This window comes from Danio rerio, chromosome 8 (assembly GCF_052040795.2).
Source record: "Danio rerio strain M-AB ecotype USA chromosome 8, GRCz13ab, whole genome shotgun sequence".
Classification (NCBI taxonomy): domain Eukaryota; kingdom Metazoa; phylum Chordata; class Actinopteri; order Cypriniformes; family Danionidae; genus Danio; species Danio rerio.
Window position 1 is genome coordinate 58,542,396 of NC_141028.1, and position 20,105 is coordinate 58,562,500.

Below are 20,105 nucleotides of genomic sequence, written 5' to 3' on the forward strand. Positions count from 1 at the left end.
GTTTGGTGATTCCCTGATGTAGATCTTGCTGGTTTATATCAGAGACTTAGGAGTCGATGTCTATTTCCAAACTGCTGAAGTATAACCTTATATGTAGTTGTATCCATAGCTTTTTGGAAAGCACAGTCCTGGTTGACATATATGGTTGATATTCAATCCAGATCCTGGAAGATCAGCATCCTGTGGAGGTTAGCTCCAACAAATATGTAGAAGGTTAAATTATTTTTTGTTCAAACTAAACCTAACATGGCTTTTCAGAAGCACGACTGGATAAAATGCTTTTTGATGTTCAAAGTTTCCTTCACAATTTAGTCCAACAGAAAACTGAATTCTTTTTGATACGTTCCCTATAATTAAGCTCTATCTTCAAGGACTCAATAAGAAAAACAACATTTACTCATTAATATACCACATCCAAAACATATACATCCAAAATACATACTTTTGGTGTGCCTTCAGGAACAGGGTTGGGAAACACTTCTCTAGGCACATTAGTATATAATATAGCAATAATCTCTAAAACCTCTTTCCAATATTCTTTCAAATCACAGCAGGACCACAGTATTCATATCAGAGTTCCTCTAATAATGCTCAACTTGATTTGACTTATTTAGTATCCTATTTTTTTAGGTGCCCTGAGCTTGGCGATCACCCATCCGCAGTTTTACTGGTACGTGGATGAGTCTCTCACACCAGACAAGCTTCAGTCATCTCTTCTTCGCAGCGAGATCCATTTTGGAGCTCCTCTCCCCTCCTTTTACTCTCTTCAAGACAGACCATTAGAACAGAGACGGCTCTTCAGAGACTTTGTGGTGCAGTATGCAGGCATCCTCGCACAGCAATCCACCAGGTGAGAGCTGAGATTACAGCGGATTGTGTTAAACGAAGGGGCCTGGGTACTTATTTGTCTGTTTCTATGTTTAATTCATGTTTGGTTATTCACATTTAAAGGGACAGTGCATTCAAAAAATGAAAATGACTCACTATTTATTGTCGAATGTTTGGCTTTTCCGGTGTTACCACTTTGTCCATTGGCTCGCCACGTATATTAGATGATTTTAGAAACATAGCGGAGTTGACCATGACGGCGGGGCTCAAGTCTGAAGAACAGTTCCAGAAAACAGGTAAAACAAAAACAAAGTAAAAAAATAAATAAACTAATAAATAACAGGGTGAGAACAAGGTAAAATCTGAAAAAGTGGTAAAAATCAGGCATCCGCGGGGGGATTTTCTTTTTTTGGATTGCTTTAGAAAACACTGTCGGTTGGGTTTAGGGAAGGCGGTGGCAGGTCAATCGGTGCTTTTGAAAACACTATTGGTTGGGGTTAGAGAAGTGGTGGGCGGGTCAATCTGTGCTTTTGAAAACTATTGGTTGGGGTTAGAGAAGTGGTGGGCGGGTCAATCAGTGCATTGGAAAACACTATTGGTTGGGGTTAGAGAAGTGGGGTGGGTGGGTCAATCGGAGCGTTTGAAAACACTATTAGTTGGGGTTAGAGAACTGGGGGGTGGATCAATCGGTGCTTTTGAAAACACTATTAGTTGGGGTTAGAGAACTGGGGGGTGGATCAATCGGTGCTTTTGAAAACACTATTAGTTGGGGTTAGAGAAGTAGGGGGCAGGTCAATCGGTGCTTTTGAAAATACTATTAGTTGGGGTTAGAAAAGTGGTTGGGCGGGTCAATCGGTGCTTTTGAAAACACTATTAGTTGGGGTTAGAGAAGTGGGGGGCAGGTCAATCGGTGCTTTAAAAAACACTATTGGTTGCGTTTGAAAAGTGGGGGGCAGGTCAATCGGTGCTTTAAAAAACACTATTGGTTGGGGTTAGAGAAGTGGGGGCAGGTCAATCGATGCTTTTAAAAACACTATTGGTTGGGGTTAGAGAGATGGGGGAAAGGTCAATCGGTGCTTTTAAAAACTATTGGTTGGGATTAGAGAAGTAAGGGGGACAGTCAGTCGGTGCTTTTGAAAACACTATTGGTTATGGATATAGAAGTGGGTGGGTGGGTCAATCGGTGCTTTCGAAAATACTATTAGTTGGGGTTAGAGAAGTGGGTGGGCGGGTCAATCGATGCTTTTGAAAAGACTATCGTTTGGGTTTAGGGAAGGGGGTTGGTGGAGGTATCAGTTGGTTGGTCAGTCGGTCAGTCAGTCGACAGTGCCCTCTGGTGGATTTACGCGAGAAGAGCAGATCTGAAAAAGCGTACACAGCGGTCTCTGGTGGATTCACGAAAGCAAAAACTGCAAAAAAAAGTACCTCCTCTGTCCAAAAATGTATGAAGGGGTATGTATCGATAATGAGCCTGGGTTGAAAACATAAACCCTCCCTGCCATAGAAAACATCTTCCAAAAGCAATCCCTTAAGTAAAATGTACTGTTTACTTCATTTTAGTGCTCAACTCTTTACTCAACGATGGCATTTTATTCTAAAAGTGATACACTGTGTTGCATAAAAATGTAAGTGTGCATGAGGACTGCCATAAGGCAGAATTAGCTTTCCCAAATTTGACGTCCATTTAACAGAGCAATGAATTTATGAGGAGGACCTCAATGGCACAATGGTGATGAATCATTGCTCAGTCCTGCTGCTCTTCTGTGTGGCCGCCGTAGATACAGTACTGTTCACTTTACTAATGCAGAACTAACGAGTTATATATAAAATGATCAAACACCAAATGGGAGTCTATTAAGCCGGTAAGTGTTCTTTAGTGGCAGAGACAAAAGAGAGTTTGTCAGATTTTGCAATTCGTCCTTTTTGCAAATCAGACTCCAGCAGGATGATTACCAAACAAAAAACATGTATGAATCAATGGGCCAAAGCTTTGTTGAACTACAAAACACCCTTACTGTACTTTCTGCTGTCAATGCAAGCGGATGCTCTTCAAATCATTAAATCCTGGACTGTAGGAGGTCTAGAAATGATCCAGTGTCCAGATGCAGAATAGACATTCACATACTCTAATGACTCCTTTAAGAGCTCCCGATGTAATTAGGATAATCTTTTTCCATCTGCTAATGTAATCCCCCCCATCTAACCATGTTCATCGTGACTATTTCTCTTTATTCCCTTTCATTCTGTCTCTCAGTAAAGTGAAGGTGTTGTATGGTGGAACAGAGTTATTCGACGATGAGGTGCGCAAGACCTTCAACAGTGACATGTTGCTGGCGTTGTTCAGTGGTGGATGCATCACTGTCCTTGTGTATGTTCTGACTTCTTTTTCTGGTAAGACATTTAACTAGCATTCGAATCAAATAAACCCTGAGACACCATGATTTACAGTGGTTTTAGCTTAGTTTGTGTTGTTGTTGTTGTAAATAGCGGTTCATTACATTGAAAAATCAAAAACTAAGTTTAAAGGGTTACAAAAAACACCAAAACACATTTTTTTAGATGTTTACAGTCATATATATGTCCCACATTACTAAAAACACTATTAGGACACATATATTTCACTAATAGTTTGGTTTGAAAAGATTTTTTGCAGCCATATTGTTCCAGACCGCACACCAGCTGATTGGTGGAGAAGAGACGTGATGAAGCCAAATATGATATGGGGGTGATTAGGCGGCCATGTTGGCAAATTTGATCAGGGTTAGACATCCTGGAATTTTTAACAACAACAGAGAGTCAGGACCTCATCTTATCTGAATGACGGTGCTCACTGAGCAATATAGTGTCCCCTTCTCTATACTGGGGCATTAGGACCCACACAGACCGCAGGTTGAGCGCCCTCTGCTGATCTCACTAACACCACTTGTAGCAGCAACCTAGCTTTTCCATGTGGTCTCCCATCCAGGTGCTGACCAGGCACAGCCCTGCTTAGTTTCAGTGGGTGTCTATGTGAGAATTGCAGAAAGCTATCTGCTGGCTTTTGTCAAAAGCCCCTATCCGACATGTAATTAAAAGTTATTACACTGTGGATGGCTTGGGGATGAGTCAATTAAAAAATGAGTTAATTAAAAGTAATTTTCATTTTTGGGTGAACTATGTTGTTGGGGTGTACTTAAGTTGCATTATAAATAATGAACAATTCTACATTTAAATTTAATTTTAATTAATATATTGTTTTCATTACAACAAGCTAATCACTGACACCCAGTGGTTGAACTAGGTATTGCACACCTGGTTCAAAACATACGCAAGCGCAGGTTGCCAGATCGATGACACCAACTGCAGTGTGCCTGACTGTCAAGCCTAAAAACAGATTTGCGTGTTCTACATAAAAGCAACGGCACACGATAGAAGGAATATTTTCCATATTAAAAAAAGTTATTTTTCCTAACCAACACCTAAAATTCCTATATTAGAAATGGCTTCTATTTCTTGCAGCTGAAAAACAGAAAACTGACAATAATCAGCTCAGGTACAGCTCATGTGCTTTATTCAATGTAAAATGCTAACAATGTGAGTTTGAATGTCATTTTACTTGACTTTTATTGCCATACTACTGAAAGCAGCAGCAGATAGTTCACCTCAGATCTGGAAAATAAAATAGACTGTTTGAAATTGAACTTTAGAACTGTGACTCAGTGAAAACTAACACCTATTAGTGATTCAGCATCTACATTTAATCATGTTAAAGAGAATTAATATGTGTTAATTAGATCAGGGGTTCTCAACCTTTTTCACTTCGGGGCTCACTTCTTTTTCTGATCAATTTTTAAAGGCCCACCTGTTTGACATTTTTTCTAAAATGTTTGTATAAATGCTCATTCAAACCATATATATATTTATATATATAAACCTCAAATATATTCTGTGCTTCTGAATGACTGTATTTACATTTCTGTTGTGTTTCTGTTGTTTGTCTGGTGCAAACAGCCCAACTGCTTATCACTGCAAATTTGTTAGGACACGAGGTTACAATGCAACCTGCTCACCTAATGTTTATGTTCATAATATGTATATTATTTGCTAAGTAATAACCACCTCATGTGGAACTCTGAATCTGAATCTCATTTCGGAGTCTGCTACTGCCCACCAGAGGTCGCATTTCAGTCACAGACGCACACTTCGAGAGCCTTCTTGACTGAATAGATGAAATACAATGTTTTCAAAGGCAACACGGAGTGCTGAAATTTAATTGCCTAAACTGGCTTTGGACAGGTTAAAAAACCCAAAACAAAGACATAACTCGCATTTTCAAAGCAGAATATCTGACTTTAGCATTGTTTTTCCAGATAAACAAGAATGGAATTAGCATGTTTCTTAAATATTACAAACATCTTATGGTATTTTTATGCTTTAGAAGAGTCAAAAACTTACATACAGCCCCTTTAACCTTGCTCTGAGGACTTGTTGTTGCCGGAATCGCAACTGGGTTGGATTTTTCATCTACAAAAGGCCTCGGTTAGCTTTTGTGTCAACATTTTTTGTCAAAAGATAAGCCTGAAATGATTTCTGAAATGAAATCCGACTGACGCCTTGAACCTGCGCAGCCTACGCACACGCACACACAGCAGCAGCATGAGTTTACAACTGTGTACCGTACGACTTAATTAGCACAGCAGTAAACACTCATTCCAGCCTATTAAAACCACACGATGATGCCGATTGGGAAGATGTACCGACTGCAACTTCGGCTGCTGCGCAATTCATCTAATGAATCTTATTGATTTGGACCTGTTCAGCTGCTTTTCTTAGTATATTCAGGTCGTTATCCTATTTCTGTTGCTAAAATGAGGCTTATTTTCTCCGAGCTGCTGCAACAACAACCTTCTGGATAATGGGAAATGGAACAACATTTGACATTTTCATCAAAACCCCTCTCTTTTACATTACATAACATGACCTCAGCGCCTTATCTCTATGTAATATAACCTTCCCAAAACCTGAATCCATTTACATGTCAGCTATACTTGTTAAAGAGCTCTCCAACGCCGTTGTTCCTCTCCGCAGTTTGTTAGGAAGCCTTTAGCGCTCTCTGTTCGACACGGCACTTGGAGTTAATTCAGGGATAAAAGCTTGAAAACATCTCCTGGTTGCGGTGAAGGATGTAGGCCAAAAATATCCTGGCAGTTTTGTGATGTGCTAATGCTAATCTGACGAGCTGAGTAATGCTGACGGATATCCCATTAGCTGTCTTGCAATTAAATGAAGCCATTTAAGTAGCATTGATGCATTTTAAAGTGAGACTGGAGGTAGACATAGCTTAGATCATATGTTAAGAAGCTATTGTTTGTTGTTGTGCTTGCTAGGTGCCATTTACACCCGTGCATTTTCATCTTAAATTGAGGATTTAGAATGGAAATGCTTAATGTATGGACGGCGTTTTTATTGCGTTTTAGAAAAATGATCTGCATCCACACTATCAGGAACACTAGACGCATTATACTCTCGCCGGCCACTTTATTAGGGACACCTTGCCCCACTGCTTGTTGACACAAATTTCTAATCAGCAACCCAATGCATTTTAGCATGTAGACATGGTCAAGACAGTTCAAATCAGAATGGGAAAGAAAGGTGATTTAAGTGACTTTGAACGTGGCATGGTGTTTGGTGCCGGCGAGTATTTCAGAAACTGCTAATCTACTGGGATTTTCATGCACAGCCATCTCTAGGGTTTTCAGAGAATGGTCTGAAAAAGAGGAAATATCCAGTGAGCGGAAGTTCTGTGGGCCAAAAATGCCTTGTTGATGCCAGAGGTCAGAGGAGAATGTCCAGACTGGTTCCAGCTCATAGAAAGCTGACAAATCTGCAGCAACTGCGTTATGCTATCATGTCAATATGAAGCAAAATCTCTGAGGAATATTTCCAGTTGTTGAATCTACGCCACAAAGGATTAAAGCAGTTCTGAAGGCAAAAGGGGGTCCAACCCGGGACCAGTAAGGTGTACCTAATAAAGTGGCCAGTGAGTGTGTGTCACCATTCATGTAAATGCAACTAAAAATGAGTTATGAGAAATGAGTTTTTAAAACTAATATGTATAGAAATATGTTGAAAAAACCTTTCTTTCCGTTTAACAGAAATTGTGGAAAAATTATACAGGGGGCATTTAAAAAAATCAGTTTACCCATTTAACTAAAGTCAACTAATCACTTGTTAGTATAGATTACTGTAGTCTCCGTTGTGCTTTCTGGATTTGGTAATATGCTTCACAACCATTTCTTTCCTCCGCAGTGTTTCTGACGTTCTTCGGCTTGGCCAGCATTGGTCTTAGTTGCCTCGTGGCTCTCTTCTTGTATCATGTGGTGTTTGGAGTGAAATATCTCGGCATCCTCAACGGAGTGGCAGCTTTCGTCATCATCGGCATCGGTGAGAATAATGAAGCCTTTTCAAATTTCCAGGTTTCTCAGTAGCAGAAGTCATCATATCTGGGTAAACTTAGAGTGCCAGTAAATGGGAGAGTTAAATTTTTACAATCCCATTTGCTAAAATAATGAAAGAAAAACTGGCATGATGTTATCAGGACTTTCAAAGAAAGGGACAAAATTGTGTTAGACGGCAGGCAGAAGAGAGAATAGTGACAGATTTACTGTCCCACCACCATAGACGCTGCATTAAGCCTGATTTATACTTCTGCGTCAAGTGACCAGCTTAACCCACGGCGCATGCAACGCGCGTGGCTGTGCATTTATACTTCTGCGCGCTGTCTCTGTTGGTTTGCATTAACCAATGACTGTAAAAAATATGGACGACGCGACAGCCCTTTTTCCCATTGAACGCCTTGAGGGCAAAACGCCTGCTTGACGGGCACAACTGTCGCAAAAGACTGCTGAAATTGGAGCCTTGACATGCGCAGAAGGACTGTCTAATGGAGCCAGAGGAGGAGCCGCGAAAATGAGCGGAGTCGAGCTTCCAACCAAACGCTTTATGTAAAATCAACCACGCCCCTTCGAACTTCGAAATGCGTTTGCTGTCATATCAACACAAATGGATGTAATAACGTTAACAAATATGAGGGTTTTATATATTCAATCGCGCCAGCTCCAGGCCGCAGCGCATAACCTACTCGCGGCGTCGCGGGCTGATTCCGGCTCGCATACGGCAGCGCCGGCTCGCTCGGCCGCCGCATCTGGCTCGATTGACTCGGGCTGGAATCGGGTAGTGAGTCCAGGCATCCGGAGTAGGTCCAGCAGAGGTAACATTAGTCAGTCTGAGCTCTAAGAGATAAGTCTCCGGCAGGCGAGGATCTAGCCGGAACTGTGTTTTGCTATCTGGGTGGCTAGGCGTGTATCAGCAAACTAATAAAGCCCGAAAAAAGCCCTGAACTTAGCGAATAAACAGTGTTCCACCAGGATCATGTATGTCAGAAACTATAGTTTACTGCTGAACTCATTTTATCATGGTAAAATAACACAGAAATTGATTAATAACACTTCAGTCTCCTGCCGAAGCTCAGACGCGCTGCTTTGAGAAACTGTCAATCACAGCTGTCAATCACGATGACACGCCCAGCATTAAATTACTGCTAAAAACAAACAAAAATGAAGATCTGCACCTATTTCAGCACAATAACCAGTGCCTTAATCGACCAGAACCATCTTTTGGGACATTTTATTGCAAGTGTAATAATTTTTTTTATTTGGGCTCAAGTCTCCTTCATTAACACAGAAGAGGCGGGCTTTATGACTTGTACTGCAGCCAGCCCCCAGGGGGCGATCTAACGGCCGAGACCTTCACTCAAACGCAGGCTTGCGGCACACTTGGCATTAACACTTCCGAAACGCTAGTTGGTAGTGAGTTGTAAATGTTCATCTGTGTCGAGTTTCTTCGCTGCAATTTTGCTTTTCCTGAACACTTCCGGGATGTACAAGTGGCTCAAACTTGCTCATTTTGAGGCAGGAACCGACGGACGTGCAACAACTTTAACTATGAGGTTAACACAGAACAAAACTTTCCATCCGGAGCTCCTTCACGGGACTCCACACTTGTAAACAATCGCTCGCGCCATTCGCGTGGCTCTCGGTCCTGCCCAGACTCGTCAGCGCTACCAAGCCGACCAATCCCAGAGCTTACGCTACGCGTCGTTGCGACGTGTAGTTACATTTTTTGAGAGGTGCATGTCAGTGACGGCGACGGCCACGGCGAAGGGCTATGCGTCAGCGCCGTAGCATACGCCGGCGTTTGACGCAGAAGTATAAATCAGCCTTCAGAAACACCTCGCACATTTAGTGGTTGTTGTTTTTTTTTGTCATTTGATGCAAAGATGATATAGTACATACATAAATAGATATAAATGTTCATATGTTTAAAAAAATCTAAGTGTATAAAACTATCAAGGATTTAAGATGTCATGTAAAAGAGGGTCCATAAAATACCAAATCTATAAATTAACATGTTCTCTGAGCCCTCTGTCTGAAACTTAAAGGAGTGGTCCACTATGATATCATATTTGAAACTTTAGTTGATGTGTAATGTAGCTTTGTGAACATTAACAACATGTCTGAATGTAAGACGCTCAAAGCTCAATGCAAAGGGAGACATTGGCTTTAAGCTTAGCAAAGCCTACAGCAAACGAAGTTTGGGGACTACAAAAAATACATCCAGGCTAGTGAGATCACAAGGCCTTACGGTTATCCGCATTCCCCACACGCACACCTGTGCAGCGAAGGGGCGTGGCCAGAGGTGCTCTAATGTTAAAGCAGAGAAAGCTAAAATGCCTCCAAACGCTGCTATTTCCACAGAGCTTCTTCTGTTTCTGTATTTGGGCTTCCAAATGACAAGACACAAAGAGAGAAGTGCGTACAATTTAATTATATTCCAGAGAATTACAAAAAAAATAAGATTTAGCGCTAGCATTTGACAAAGGAGAACTTTCAAAATCTCTCCCAGTTCAGTGCTGGATTCAGCTAAAAACTCCTCCAACAGATGAAGCTGTGGATTGTGAGCCTTAAATAAGTGTATTTATTTGTTAAAATTTATCAACTACAGGCACAGTTTCTTGCGTTATTGGTATGTTGTAGCAAGGACGTAAACAAGGATGTAAACAACAGGAAATGCTGATTGGCACCGCTAACAATTTAGCTATAAATTCATATTTATCAGCCAAACCGCTGTAAACACCCACAATCTTCACCAGTGCTGCAGTGTCTCTGCTTTCCCTGCGTTCTACATCTCAAACTCGTAAAAGATATGTGAACGTTTCATATTACTTACACATGCTTATTTCCAATATATATAAAAGACACTTGTCAGGTTTTATTTTAGTTAGCAGGCGTGAGGTTCAGATGTGTGCTCGTTTTTTTCTGTCTGATTCAGGCAGCTAACGCTGTTGACAGCTGCTCCTACTGGACTGTTTACACAGCACTAAAGCGCGTGCTTGTAGGAGTGTGACGTAGCCAATCCGTGAATCACAGCACGTTATGTTAGTTGACCAATCACAGCCTCTTGAGGGCGGACCTTTTAGGGGAACTAGAAAATATGACAGTCATTTTCATGTTAGCCGAGTAGCTGTATATAATCAAAGCAAGATTTGTGAAAAAATAACATTTTCTACAAGTGAAGCATGAACACCAAGCCTTATAAATACACTGTGGACAATTTTCTCCTCTTTACTCTTTTCTCTTAGGTGTGGATGATGTGTTTGTGTTCATAAGTACATTCAGACAGTCGGTTCATCTGACCTGCCCGATGCAGCGCATGATTTCCACCATGAAGACGGCCGGCAGAGCCACTTTCCTCACGTCCTTCACCACCGCCACCGCGTACGCTGCAAACACCTTCTCACAGGTGCAGAAACACACTCAGTCAGCTCAGGTCAACGCAAGCATGAGCTAACATGTTGACCACAGTGACTTTATCAAAGGAACTCTACTTTCTTTCATTTATTCATTCTTTTTTTTTTTGGCTTAGTCTCTTTATTAATCTGGGGTCACCACAGCAGAATGAACTGCCAATAATAATAATAATAATAATAATAATAATAATAATAATAATAATAATAATAATAATAATCGATGAGGGCGACGCAGTGGCACAGTAGGTAGTGCTGTCGCCTCACAGCAAGAAGGTCGCTGGTTTGAGCCTCGGCTCAGTTGGCGTTTCTGTGTGGAGTTTGCATGTTCTCCCTGCCTTCGCGTGGGTTTCCTCCGGGTGCTCTGGTTTTCCCCACAGTCCAAAGACATGCGGTACAGGTGAATTGGGTAAGCTAAATTGTCCGTAGTGTATGAGTGTGTGTGTGTGTGGATGTTTCTCAGAGATGGGTTGCGGCTGGAAGGGCATCTGTTGCGTAAAAACGTGCTAGTTAAGTTGGCGGTTCATTCCGCTGTGCCAACCCAGAATTAATAAAGGAAAACAAGAAACAAGAAAATGAATGAAATTAATGATTGATGATGATGATGTTAATAATAATAATGCTTTCAACCACATCCAGTGACTATACAGTGAATTATTTCATAATTCATTCTTTTTCCTGCCATCAAAGTGCTGTGAGCTGTAAATGCTGTGACAAGGTGAAAAGCAAAAGTCTGGAGGATCCATCTGTGACCTCCCGCTAAGAACTCAGGATGTAACATCAATCAAAAAATAAACACGATGAGCCAAATGATGAAATAAGCTGCAAGGGCATGTAAAGTAGACAGTCAAACATTTCTTTATCTGTAAAGAGAGGTCTTCTTTTATACAGAGTCGCTTTTGCACCCATGGGGCTTTTATGTTTCTGTCACGCGCTCATGTTTATTCAGTAGTGTACCGGGTGTGATGAGAATCCCGCCGGTTAATTTATATTAAAACATGCAAAGACGTTGAAAAATGGTGACAACACCTGACGCGTGACCTTTTCTCTGGTTTGCATGCGTCATTAGATCCCGGCGGTTCATGACTTCGGTCTGTTCATGTCTCTGATCGTGAGCTGCTGCTGGCTCTGGGTGTCCGTCCTCATGCCTGCTGCCCTCTGCATCTGGAGCTCGTGTGGAGCTGCCCGCGCCAACTCCTGCCCCAGATGGTACAGCTTTTTATTTCAGCATCCTTTGAGAAGCATTGTTTCTATTGAATCTGATATCTTAGGGCGTACTCACACTATGCTATCCCAACCGTGGCCAGGCCCGTTTCCCGGATCGTTTGAGAAGTGTGAGTGCTCTGAATCGGGCTCAGGCGCAGTTCACTTGGCCGACCCTGACATTGTTGGAAGAGCGCGGTTCACTTGGGCTCAAACGCAAAGTTATTATAGTTAACGAAAACAAACGAAAAAACTAAATTTAAATGTAAAATAATTGTCGTTAACTGAAATAAAAATAAAAACGATTTTTTTTTAAAAACTTGAACTAACTAAAACTATTGTCTACGTAAAAAAACTAACTGAAACTTACTAAAATTATAGCAAAAACCACCTTCATTTTTGTATTTGTGAATGTATTTAGGCCATAATCCTTCTGTAAGCCTTTTAGAAGTAAATATAATTCGTGCTGCAGGTGTTTGACCCATACAGCACCTGTAGTCCTTCTGCCACTGGCCACATCGAGCCAATTCTCCTCCAGCTGTCCTCGCTGACAAAAACAACGAGTGGACATGACAGCAGCACGGTAACAGCATTAAAAACAGACACTTTAAACTATTCCTTTAACACGTTTGTGCCCAATAATGGGTTTTATTTCTGTATCGCGATCGCGAACGAGTCTTTATAACCGAATCTTCTAAGTGAACTGGTTGAACTAGTTCACCAAATCGAACTGAATCATTTGAAACGATTCGCGTCTCCAGTAAGCACTTATCCACCAACTGCTGATACCCCCTCTGATTCGAAATAATCCAATATATACTCTCAATTCAGTTATTAGAACAGTAACGTTACATTGAAATCAAATTTGAGAAACGGTGATCCGATAATACTGCACATGCATGATTCAATGAACCGAACACAAACAGTGCATGACAGCCTGCTGAGACTGAAATAAACTTGAACTTGAGCGGGGGTAAACCGAGGGCTTAAATGAGAGGATCTGGTGAAAAACGGAAGTTTATTACATAACAGAAAATCACAATGGAGTTTAAGTAAGTGAATTATGCTTCAGTTGGGTTGCAAAACTTTACTGTAAGACATTTTTCAGATCATGGTGATGTTTTAACTGACTGAAATGACTATTGCTGACTACATAACGTTGAGTCCTAACATCTGTGTAAAAGATTAGTACTTCCCATCACTACTGTGTATCTAACCTCAGAGCAGCCTTGCACACATATTGTACATAAGGCTGTTATCTTGTGGGCTGTTGTATTTGAATTTGAGGATGGTAGTGGTAGATGAAAGTGTTCATGTGTCCTCTGAATACAGGTTTCAAAAAAATGTGTGGTTGAGTTTTTGTTCTACAATATTTATTCTGTTGATTTTGAATCTTGCACCTAACAAATATCCTTATTTAAAAGAAAAAAAAACTAATACTAATACTGAAACTAATAAAAATTAAACTAAAACGAAATAATTAAAAAAATTTAGAAACTAATAAAAACTAGTAAATTTCTCTCTAAAAACTAAATCAAACTAAGTGAATTTGAAAACAAAAAGTCAAAACGAAAAAGAAACTTAAACTAATGAAAAATCCAAAACTATCATAACCTTGCTCAGTAAAAAGAGCTTGGCATTAACACTACAAGCGTACCGTGCCTGAGCCCGAAACTGAAGACGAGACGTGACTTTTAAGGGGAAAGTTTGATTGGATTTATTAATCATTCTTACTGTCTAATGAACGCAAACTGTCGTAGTTTATTAAAGATGCAAACCCCTCACTGCACGACAGCTGCACCTTCAGCAAACCTCCTAATTCCTGCAGCACGAGGACTTAATGATTGTTTGTGAGCGTCAAAAGTGGCGGATCTGTTCGGCGAAATAATTGACTGCCTGTCATCGCATCTAAAACGATATAACTAAAGAAATCCCTACTGTGCTGAGCGAGTGCTTCTTAAACTAAACAGCGCATCATCGATGACGTAAGCGTGCTCAGGCCTGAATGCGATGGCTGAGTGCGGGCCGTCGAGGGAAGGGAGGGGGGACAAGTGTGCCTCGGCTCAGTTTAAGGCAACTGTACATAGTGTGAGTACGCCCTTATACTGTTTGTTAGGGCTGCGCAATATCATCGATATCATAGCGTGTGTAAGCAACATACCTACTGTGTCGATACTAGAAAACACTTTAACTTATTGAATCAAGGCGCTATATGGCTCTACAATTTCTAATGTCATTCGTACTTCTACTTAAGATGCAGTTGTGCAATGGAGGAAAGTCTATAGTGGAGCTAGAGCAGCTATATTCCTGCTTTTACGACATGCTCGCGTCAGTAGACATTGTTTGTTTACATTTTTTTATTTGCAGTAGTCAGTTTCTAGTTTAGCCTTCTTGATGACATCATGCATGCCAATAAAGCAGGGTGTCTGTAGGGTCTTAAATATTGATAAGTCAATTTAAAGATGTTTAAGGCCCTGAAAAAGTATTTAAAAGTCGTAAATGCCATTTTAAAAGGTATTAAATTTTGTATCAGTTTGCTAAAGTTTGCCTGGATTTAATATGCGAATTTCGGGATGCTGTGTAGTTTATGCAACACATGCATATTCTGAAAACGCAGCCCTATATATATTTCTGGGGATTGCGAATTATTTAGCATAAGTACATATGGCTGCATTTTATCTTTAAAACCAATGCTACGAGGAGGTATGATGCTGATCCTTTTCGCATTTACCAGCTGATTGCTTACCTCCGTATGGACGGCTTTCCTGCTGTTACCAGTTTGCCCAGTAGCTCGCCATGTACGTCAGCGGACTTGAAATGCAGAGAGGAGTTGACCATGACGACGGGGTTTGAGTTTGGTGAAGAACGGTTCCAAAAAGCGGATAAGACAAAAACAGAAGCCAAAAAATGAAATAACCAAGTAATTACCAGGGTGAGAATGTGGTAAAATCTGAAACATGGTAAAAATCAGGCGAGGGCTTTTGCTTTTCTTGATTGCTTCTGAAAACTGTCGGTTGGGTTTAGGTAAGTGGGTGGGCGCTGGTCAATTGCTGATTTTGAAAACACTATTGGTTGGGTTTAGGGAAGGAGGAGGGTGGGTCAGTCAGTCGATTCAGTCAGTCGACAGCGACCTCTGGTGGATTTACTCGAAAACAGCAGGCACGAATGGCACTGGCGAGAAATTTGAGATTTGAAAAAGCGTACACAGCGGCCTCTGGTGGATTTGCGAAAACAAAAACTGCAAAAAATGTAGCTCCTGGGAAGTATTTGATGCTCTCCAGAATTGTATACAGGGGTACGTTTTCAGAATGAGCCTGGGCTGAGTTTTTAAAACTGATAAAATCCTACTAGGTTTGACATCACTCTGCTTTGTTTACTGCACTGTTATTCCTGCTTCTTTAGGCACCACCTGCTGGATTAGCATTTTGATCTGTATATGAATAATGTTTTAGTTTAGGATTCAGTAGATTAGATTAATTTCTTACAATCACCATTACTTAGTAAATATGCTGTAAGTTAAAATGTCGCCAATGTTACTGGTTGAAACCATAAAGTGGCGATGAGGTCTTAAAATGTATGGAAAGAGTCTTTTAAAAAGGTAGGGGAGAGTGGAGATGGTTGCAACAAGACTTATTCCTCTATTTAGGCATGAGCTAGAGTCATGATATTTTTACTACATATTCTCAGTTAGACCCTCCTTCAGTACGGAAGACATGATGTGACCATTCCTTTTGTATAAAACTTATTTTGAGGTAAAAAAATATATATATTTCTTAATGGTCAGAAAATTTCTCATACTGTCTAATTTGTTTTTGTAAGACATTACTTGATTAATTAATTAATTTTAAAGTTCAAAGACATGGATGTTGCTTCTTTTAATAGTCTGTATTTATATGGCCAATTTAACTAATGTAACATTTTAACCAAGTAACAATTAGTGTGTTAACCAAAAAAATATTTAATTTATTATTATTTCATTTCAATGAATGTTGCAGCCGTCCCCATGCTCGGGGTCAGTTGCAATGTTCGACTTTGTGTGTTGAAGTTTAAATTCTGCATATGTTATTATTTGTACACGTCATAGCAATATGGGTGGGTATCTAATAGATGTGGGTTTATTAGATTCAAATTTTGAGTTTCCACAAAGAACTCTGAGAAACTGAAGGAAATGCAAAAAGTGTTGCAACTGTCCCCACTCTCCCCATTGAATTTCACTCTCTGAACTCTGTATATACCCTGTAAAGGCAAACGATGACAGATATTGAAAGAATTACCTGTTTATAGAACCCAAAATGTACAGTTGAATTATTAGCCACCCTGTTTATTTTTTTCACCAATTTCTATTTAACGTAGAGATTTTTTTCAATACATTTCTAAACATAATACTTTCAATAACTCATCTCTAATAACTGATTTATTTAATTTTAGCCATGATGACAGTAAATAATATTAGACTAGATATATCAAGACACTTCTATACAGCTTAAAGTGACATTTAAAGGCTTAACTAGGTTAATTAGGTTAACTTGGCAGGTTAGGGTATTTAGGCAAGTTATTGTATGATGAGATTGTTCAGTAGACTAGAGAAGAGGCTAATAATTTTGTCCTTAAAATGATTTAAAAAAAATAAAACTGTTTTTATTCTAACCAAAATAAAGCAAATAAGCCTTTCTCCAGAAGAAAAAAATATTATCAGACATACTGTGAAAAAAATTCCCTGCTCTGTTAAACATAATTTGAGAAATATTAAAAAAAAAAAAAAAAAAGAAAATTAAAGGGAGGCGAATCATTTTAGACTTCAACTGATGGTGTTTAAATAATCAGTGACAAAAATGTAGTTGAAACCCAGCATTACACTTACAAAAATAACGACAAAATAGCTTGGAGACACTTTAGATTCAGATTCCTGAGACTGGAATAATGACAGAACTGGTAGTTTTGGGTGGATTATCCTATTAACGCTGATATTCTTGACCCTTGCAGGTGGACCACTTTAACGAAACTGTCCAGCAGCCCAGGTCCACTCTCAGATGATGATGACGTGGCTCTGATAACTGTCGAAATGGAACCAGGTACACTGTATAAAACATTGCACAACAAATTGTGCAGGAGTGTTTTTATAAGGGTGACACGGTGGCTCAGTGGTTAGCGCTGCCACCTCACAGCAAGAAGGTCGCTGATTCAATCCAGTTGGCATTTCTGTGTGGAGTTCTCCTCGTGTTGGTGTGGGTTTCCTTCGGGTGCTCCGGTTTCCCCCACAGTCCAAACACATGCACTATAGTGAAATTGAATGAACAAAATTGGTCGTAGTGTACGTGTGTGTTTGAATGTGAGAGTGTATGGGTGTTTCCCAGTACTGGGTTGCGGCTGGAAGAGCATCCGCTGTTGGTGGTTCATTTCACTGTGGCGACCCCTGATAAATAAGAGACTAAGCTGAAGGAAAATAGATTAATGTATTTACAAGAAAATACTGTTTCACAACGCATGCCGAATGTCATGTTTAATTTATTATGTGCATTTCTTTGGTAATATTCGTGAAATTAACTAGCAATTTTGCAGAAAAGCAATGTACTGATGATGATTCTGACAAAGACAAAAAAGGATACAAATTTAAACCATCCTTATAAAAAATGACAAAAACAAATGTCTTATTTGCATAATAATAATAATAATAATATTAATAATAATAATAATAATAATAATAATAACAATAATAACAACAATAATAATAATATTAATAATAATAATAATAAGAATAAGAATAATAATAATAATAATAATAATGATGATAATAATAATAATAATAATAATAATAATAATAATAATAATGAGTGCATGAATCATTTATGATATTATAGTTTTTCTCAGTCACTTTGGTGCATTTCTCACAACACTATTTCATTTGCACAACAGTTAATGCATTTCTCTAAACAATTAGTCATTTGTGCACATCCTAGTAGCAGTTTCTCATTCCTTCCAGCAAATTGCAGATGCTTTTGGACATGCATCAATTGCTTTCATACAACTCTCTGCTGTTTATATCATTATCATCTGCTTATGTCATGTCAGTCAAAATGAACTAAACTTGTAAATGCTGAATAGTCATTCCATATAAAACTAATAGCCCTCATTTCATTACTCGAGTCATTACACACACAAATGTTAAACTAGTTGTCAAAATCTGTCTAGCATCTTTATTTTTCTGAAAATGTCTTCTAAATTGAACAATTTGATGAATGATTAACAGACCTGTGTGTGTTGTAGGTTCAGTTCCAATATGTACTGCAATATTGTGTACAGTTGTGCACAGCTCTACCCAAACAAAGCTTATGTTTGTTGTAAATAAGAGTGTGTTTATTCTTTTGCACAATGCTGTGAATAAATTAGAATTGCAAAGAGCAAATGCAGAGTAAAAATGTGAAACATACATATTCAGTGTCTTGTACTCAGATACCTCACTAAATGCAGTGATGTCTAACTTTACTGTAGTTTTCAAATGGCTGTGCTAATAGTATAAAGTGCTGTCTTGAGCATTTTCAGGAAGGGTCACCAAAATCTGACTTTTTTGAATAGAAAAAAATGTCCAGAGTAAACTGTCATAATGAAAACATGACGGCCATCTGACTGTCTTGTTCATAAACAGTGGTGTCAGGACTTTTCATTTTGATGACACTGACACTTTAATTGACATCAATACTTGCTTTTGAGGATTGAACTCTCCATTTTGAGCATGTGACGCGCTTTTGCAGGTTATCATCTAGGTTTTGTAGTTTGCACTTATTGATTTGAGAAATGCATTAACTGTTGTGCAGAAATGCACTGGTGTTGTGAGAAACGCACCAAAGCGACTGAGAAAAACTGTAAATAGGCCGTGTGTCCAGGAAAGTGTTTTAGTCAGCTGGAGATGCCGACACTTAGCTGTGGGTGTTTTTTATTTATTTATTTTTAATATGTTGACTTGATTACACAACATTCAAACAGGAAATGTTTGACAATTGGTTGGTGACGTGATGCCCAGTTCGTCCTCTATTGTGATTGGACGACTGGCTAAACTGTGACAGTAACAAGGTTTTGATTTTTAGGTGAAGTAATTTACGGTGGTGCAGTGGGTAATATGTTCGCCTCACAACAAGAAGGTTGCTGGTTCAAGCCTCGGCTGGGTCAGTTGGCGTTTCTGTTTGGAGTTTGCATGTTCTCCCCGTGTTGGCGAGGGGGTCCTCCGAGTTCTCCGGTCACAAATCCAAAGACGTAGTACAGGTGAATTGGGTAGGCTAAATTGTCCATAATGTATGAGTGTGAATGAGTGTGTATGGGTGTTTCCCAGAGGTGGGTTGAGGCTGGAAGGGCATCCGCTGCGTAAAACTGCGTTAAAAACTGTGTTAAATTGCTTCCTTGTCCTCATTTGTAAGTCGCTTTGGATAAAAGCGTCTGCTAAATGACTAAATGTAAAATGTAAATGTAAAACAAAGGCTGGAGTAGTTGGCGGTTCATTCCACTGTGGCGACCCCAGACTAATAAAAGGACTAAGCTGAAAAGAATATGAATGAATTTTCTTTAGCTTACAATTTAGCCTATAGCCCATGTGTTTGGACTGTGGGGGAAATCGGAGCACCCAGAAGAAACCCACGCCAACACGTGGTGAACATGCAAACTCCACACAGAAATGCCAACTGACCCAGCCGACTATTAAAGAATTGTATGTGCACTTCATGAAAGCAACCGCTTTTCTTTCTTATTTGCCTTTCAAGAGTTCACACTTAGCTGATGATTGATTATAAGCAAGTTTGGCATGCTGTCCCGGGAGAGAGCCCTGAGCTCGAAGGTTCTTGAGCCCTGGGCTCCCTCCCGTTTGGAGGTAGAGAGGGGAGCCTCGAGCTCAGGTAGATCTCGACAACTCCCCTTTTTATAATAGCTAAAATTAAGATTGAAGGCTATTAAAAGATATGCTGCATTATTAGATTACCTGTATTGAAATTTAGATTTAACAATTAACTTGTTGTACATGTTTTTGGAATGTGGGAGGAAACCGGAGAACCCGGGGAAAACCCACGCAAGCACGGGAAGAACATGCAAACTACACACAGAAACGACCACCGGCCTGTTAAGGAACTAGAACCAGTGACGTTCTTGCTGTGAGGCGACAGTGCTAGTCACTGAGCCACCGTGCTGCCCTATGGAGGGAAAGGTGAAAAGGTAGGGGTGGAAGGGGGGATTCTTCAAATCGAAGATG

General features: G+C 39.8%; 1 protein-coding gene across 2 annotated transcripts in view; it reads left to right on the top strand.

Annotated features, from left to right (window-relative positions):
• Window positions 1-20,105, top strand: part of disp3 (dispatched RND transporter family member 3) — a 107,077-nt gene that overhangs the window by 40,844 nt on the left and 46,128 nt on the right. For both annotated transcript variants that reach the window (XR_015498420.1, XM_087265375.1), the window contains exons 3-8: window positions 631-850; window positions 3,083-3,219; window positions 7,117-7,251; window positions 10,508-10,668; window positions 11,742-11,881; window positions 16,859-16,947. Coding sequence is in view for 1 of the 2 variants with exons in the window: in XM_087265375.1 (XP_087121501.1) it covers window positions 631-850; window positions 3,083-3,219; window positions 7,117-7,251; window positions 10,508-10,668; window positions 11,742-11,881; window positions 16,859-16,947 (882 nt within the window). In the remaining variant the exon portion in view is untranslated. The remainder of the gene's footprint in view (window positions 1-630; window positions 851-3,082; window positions 3,220-7,116; window positions 7,252-10,507; window positions 10,669-11,741; window positions 11,882-16,858; window positions 16,948-20,105) is intronic.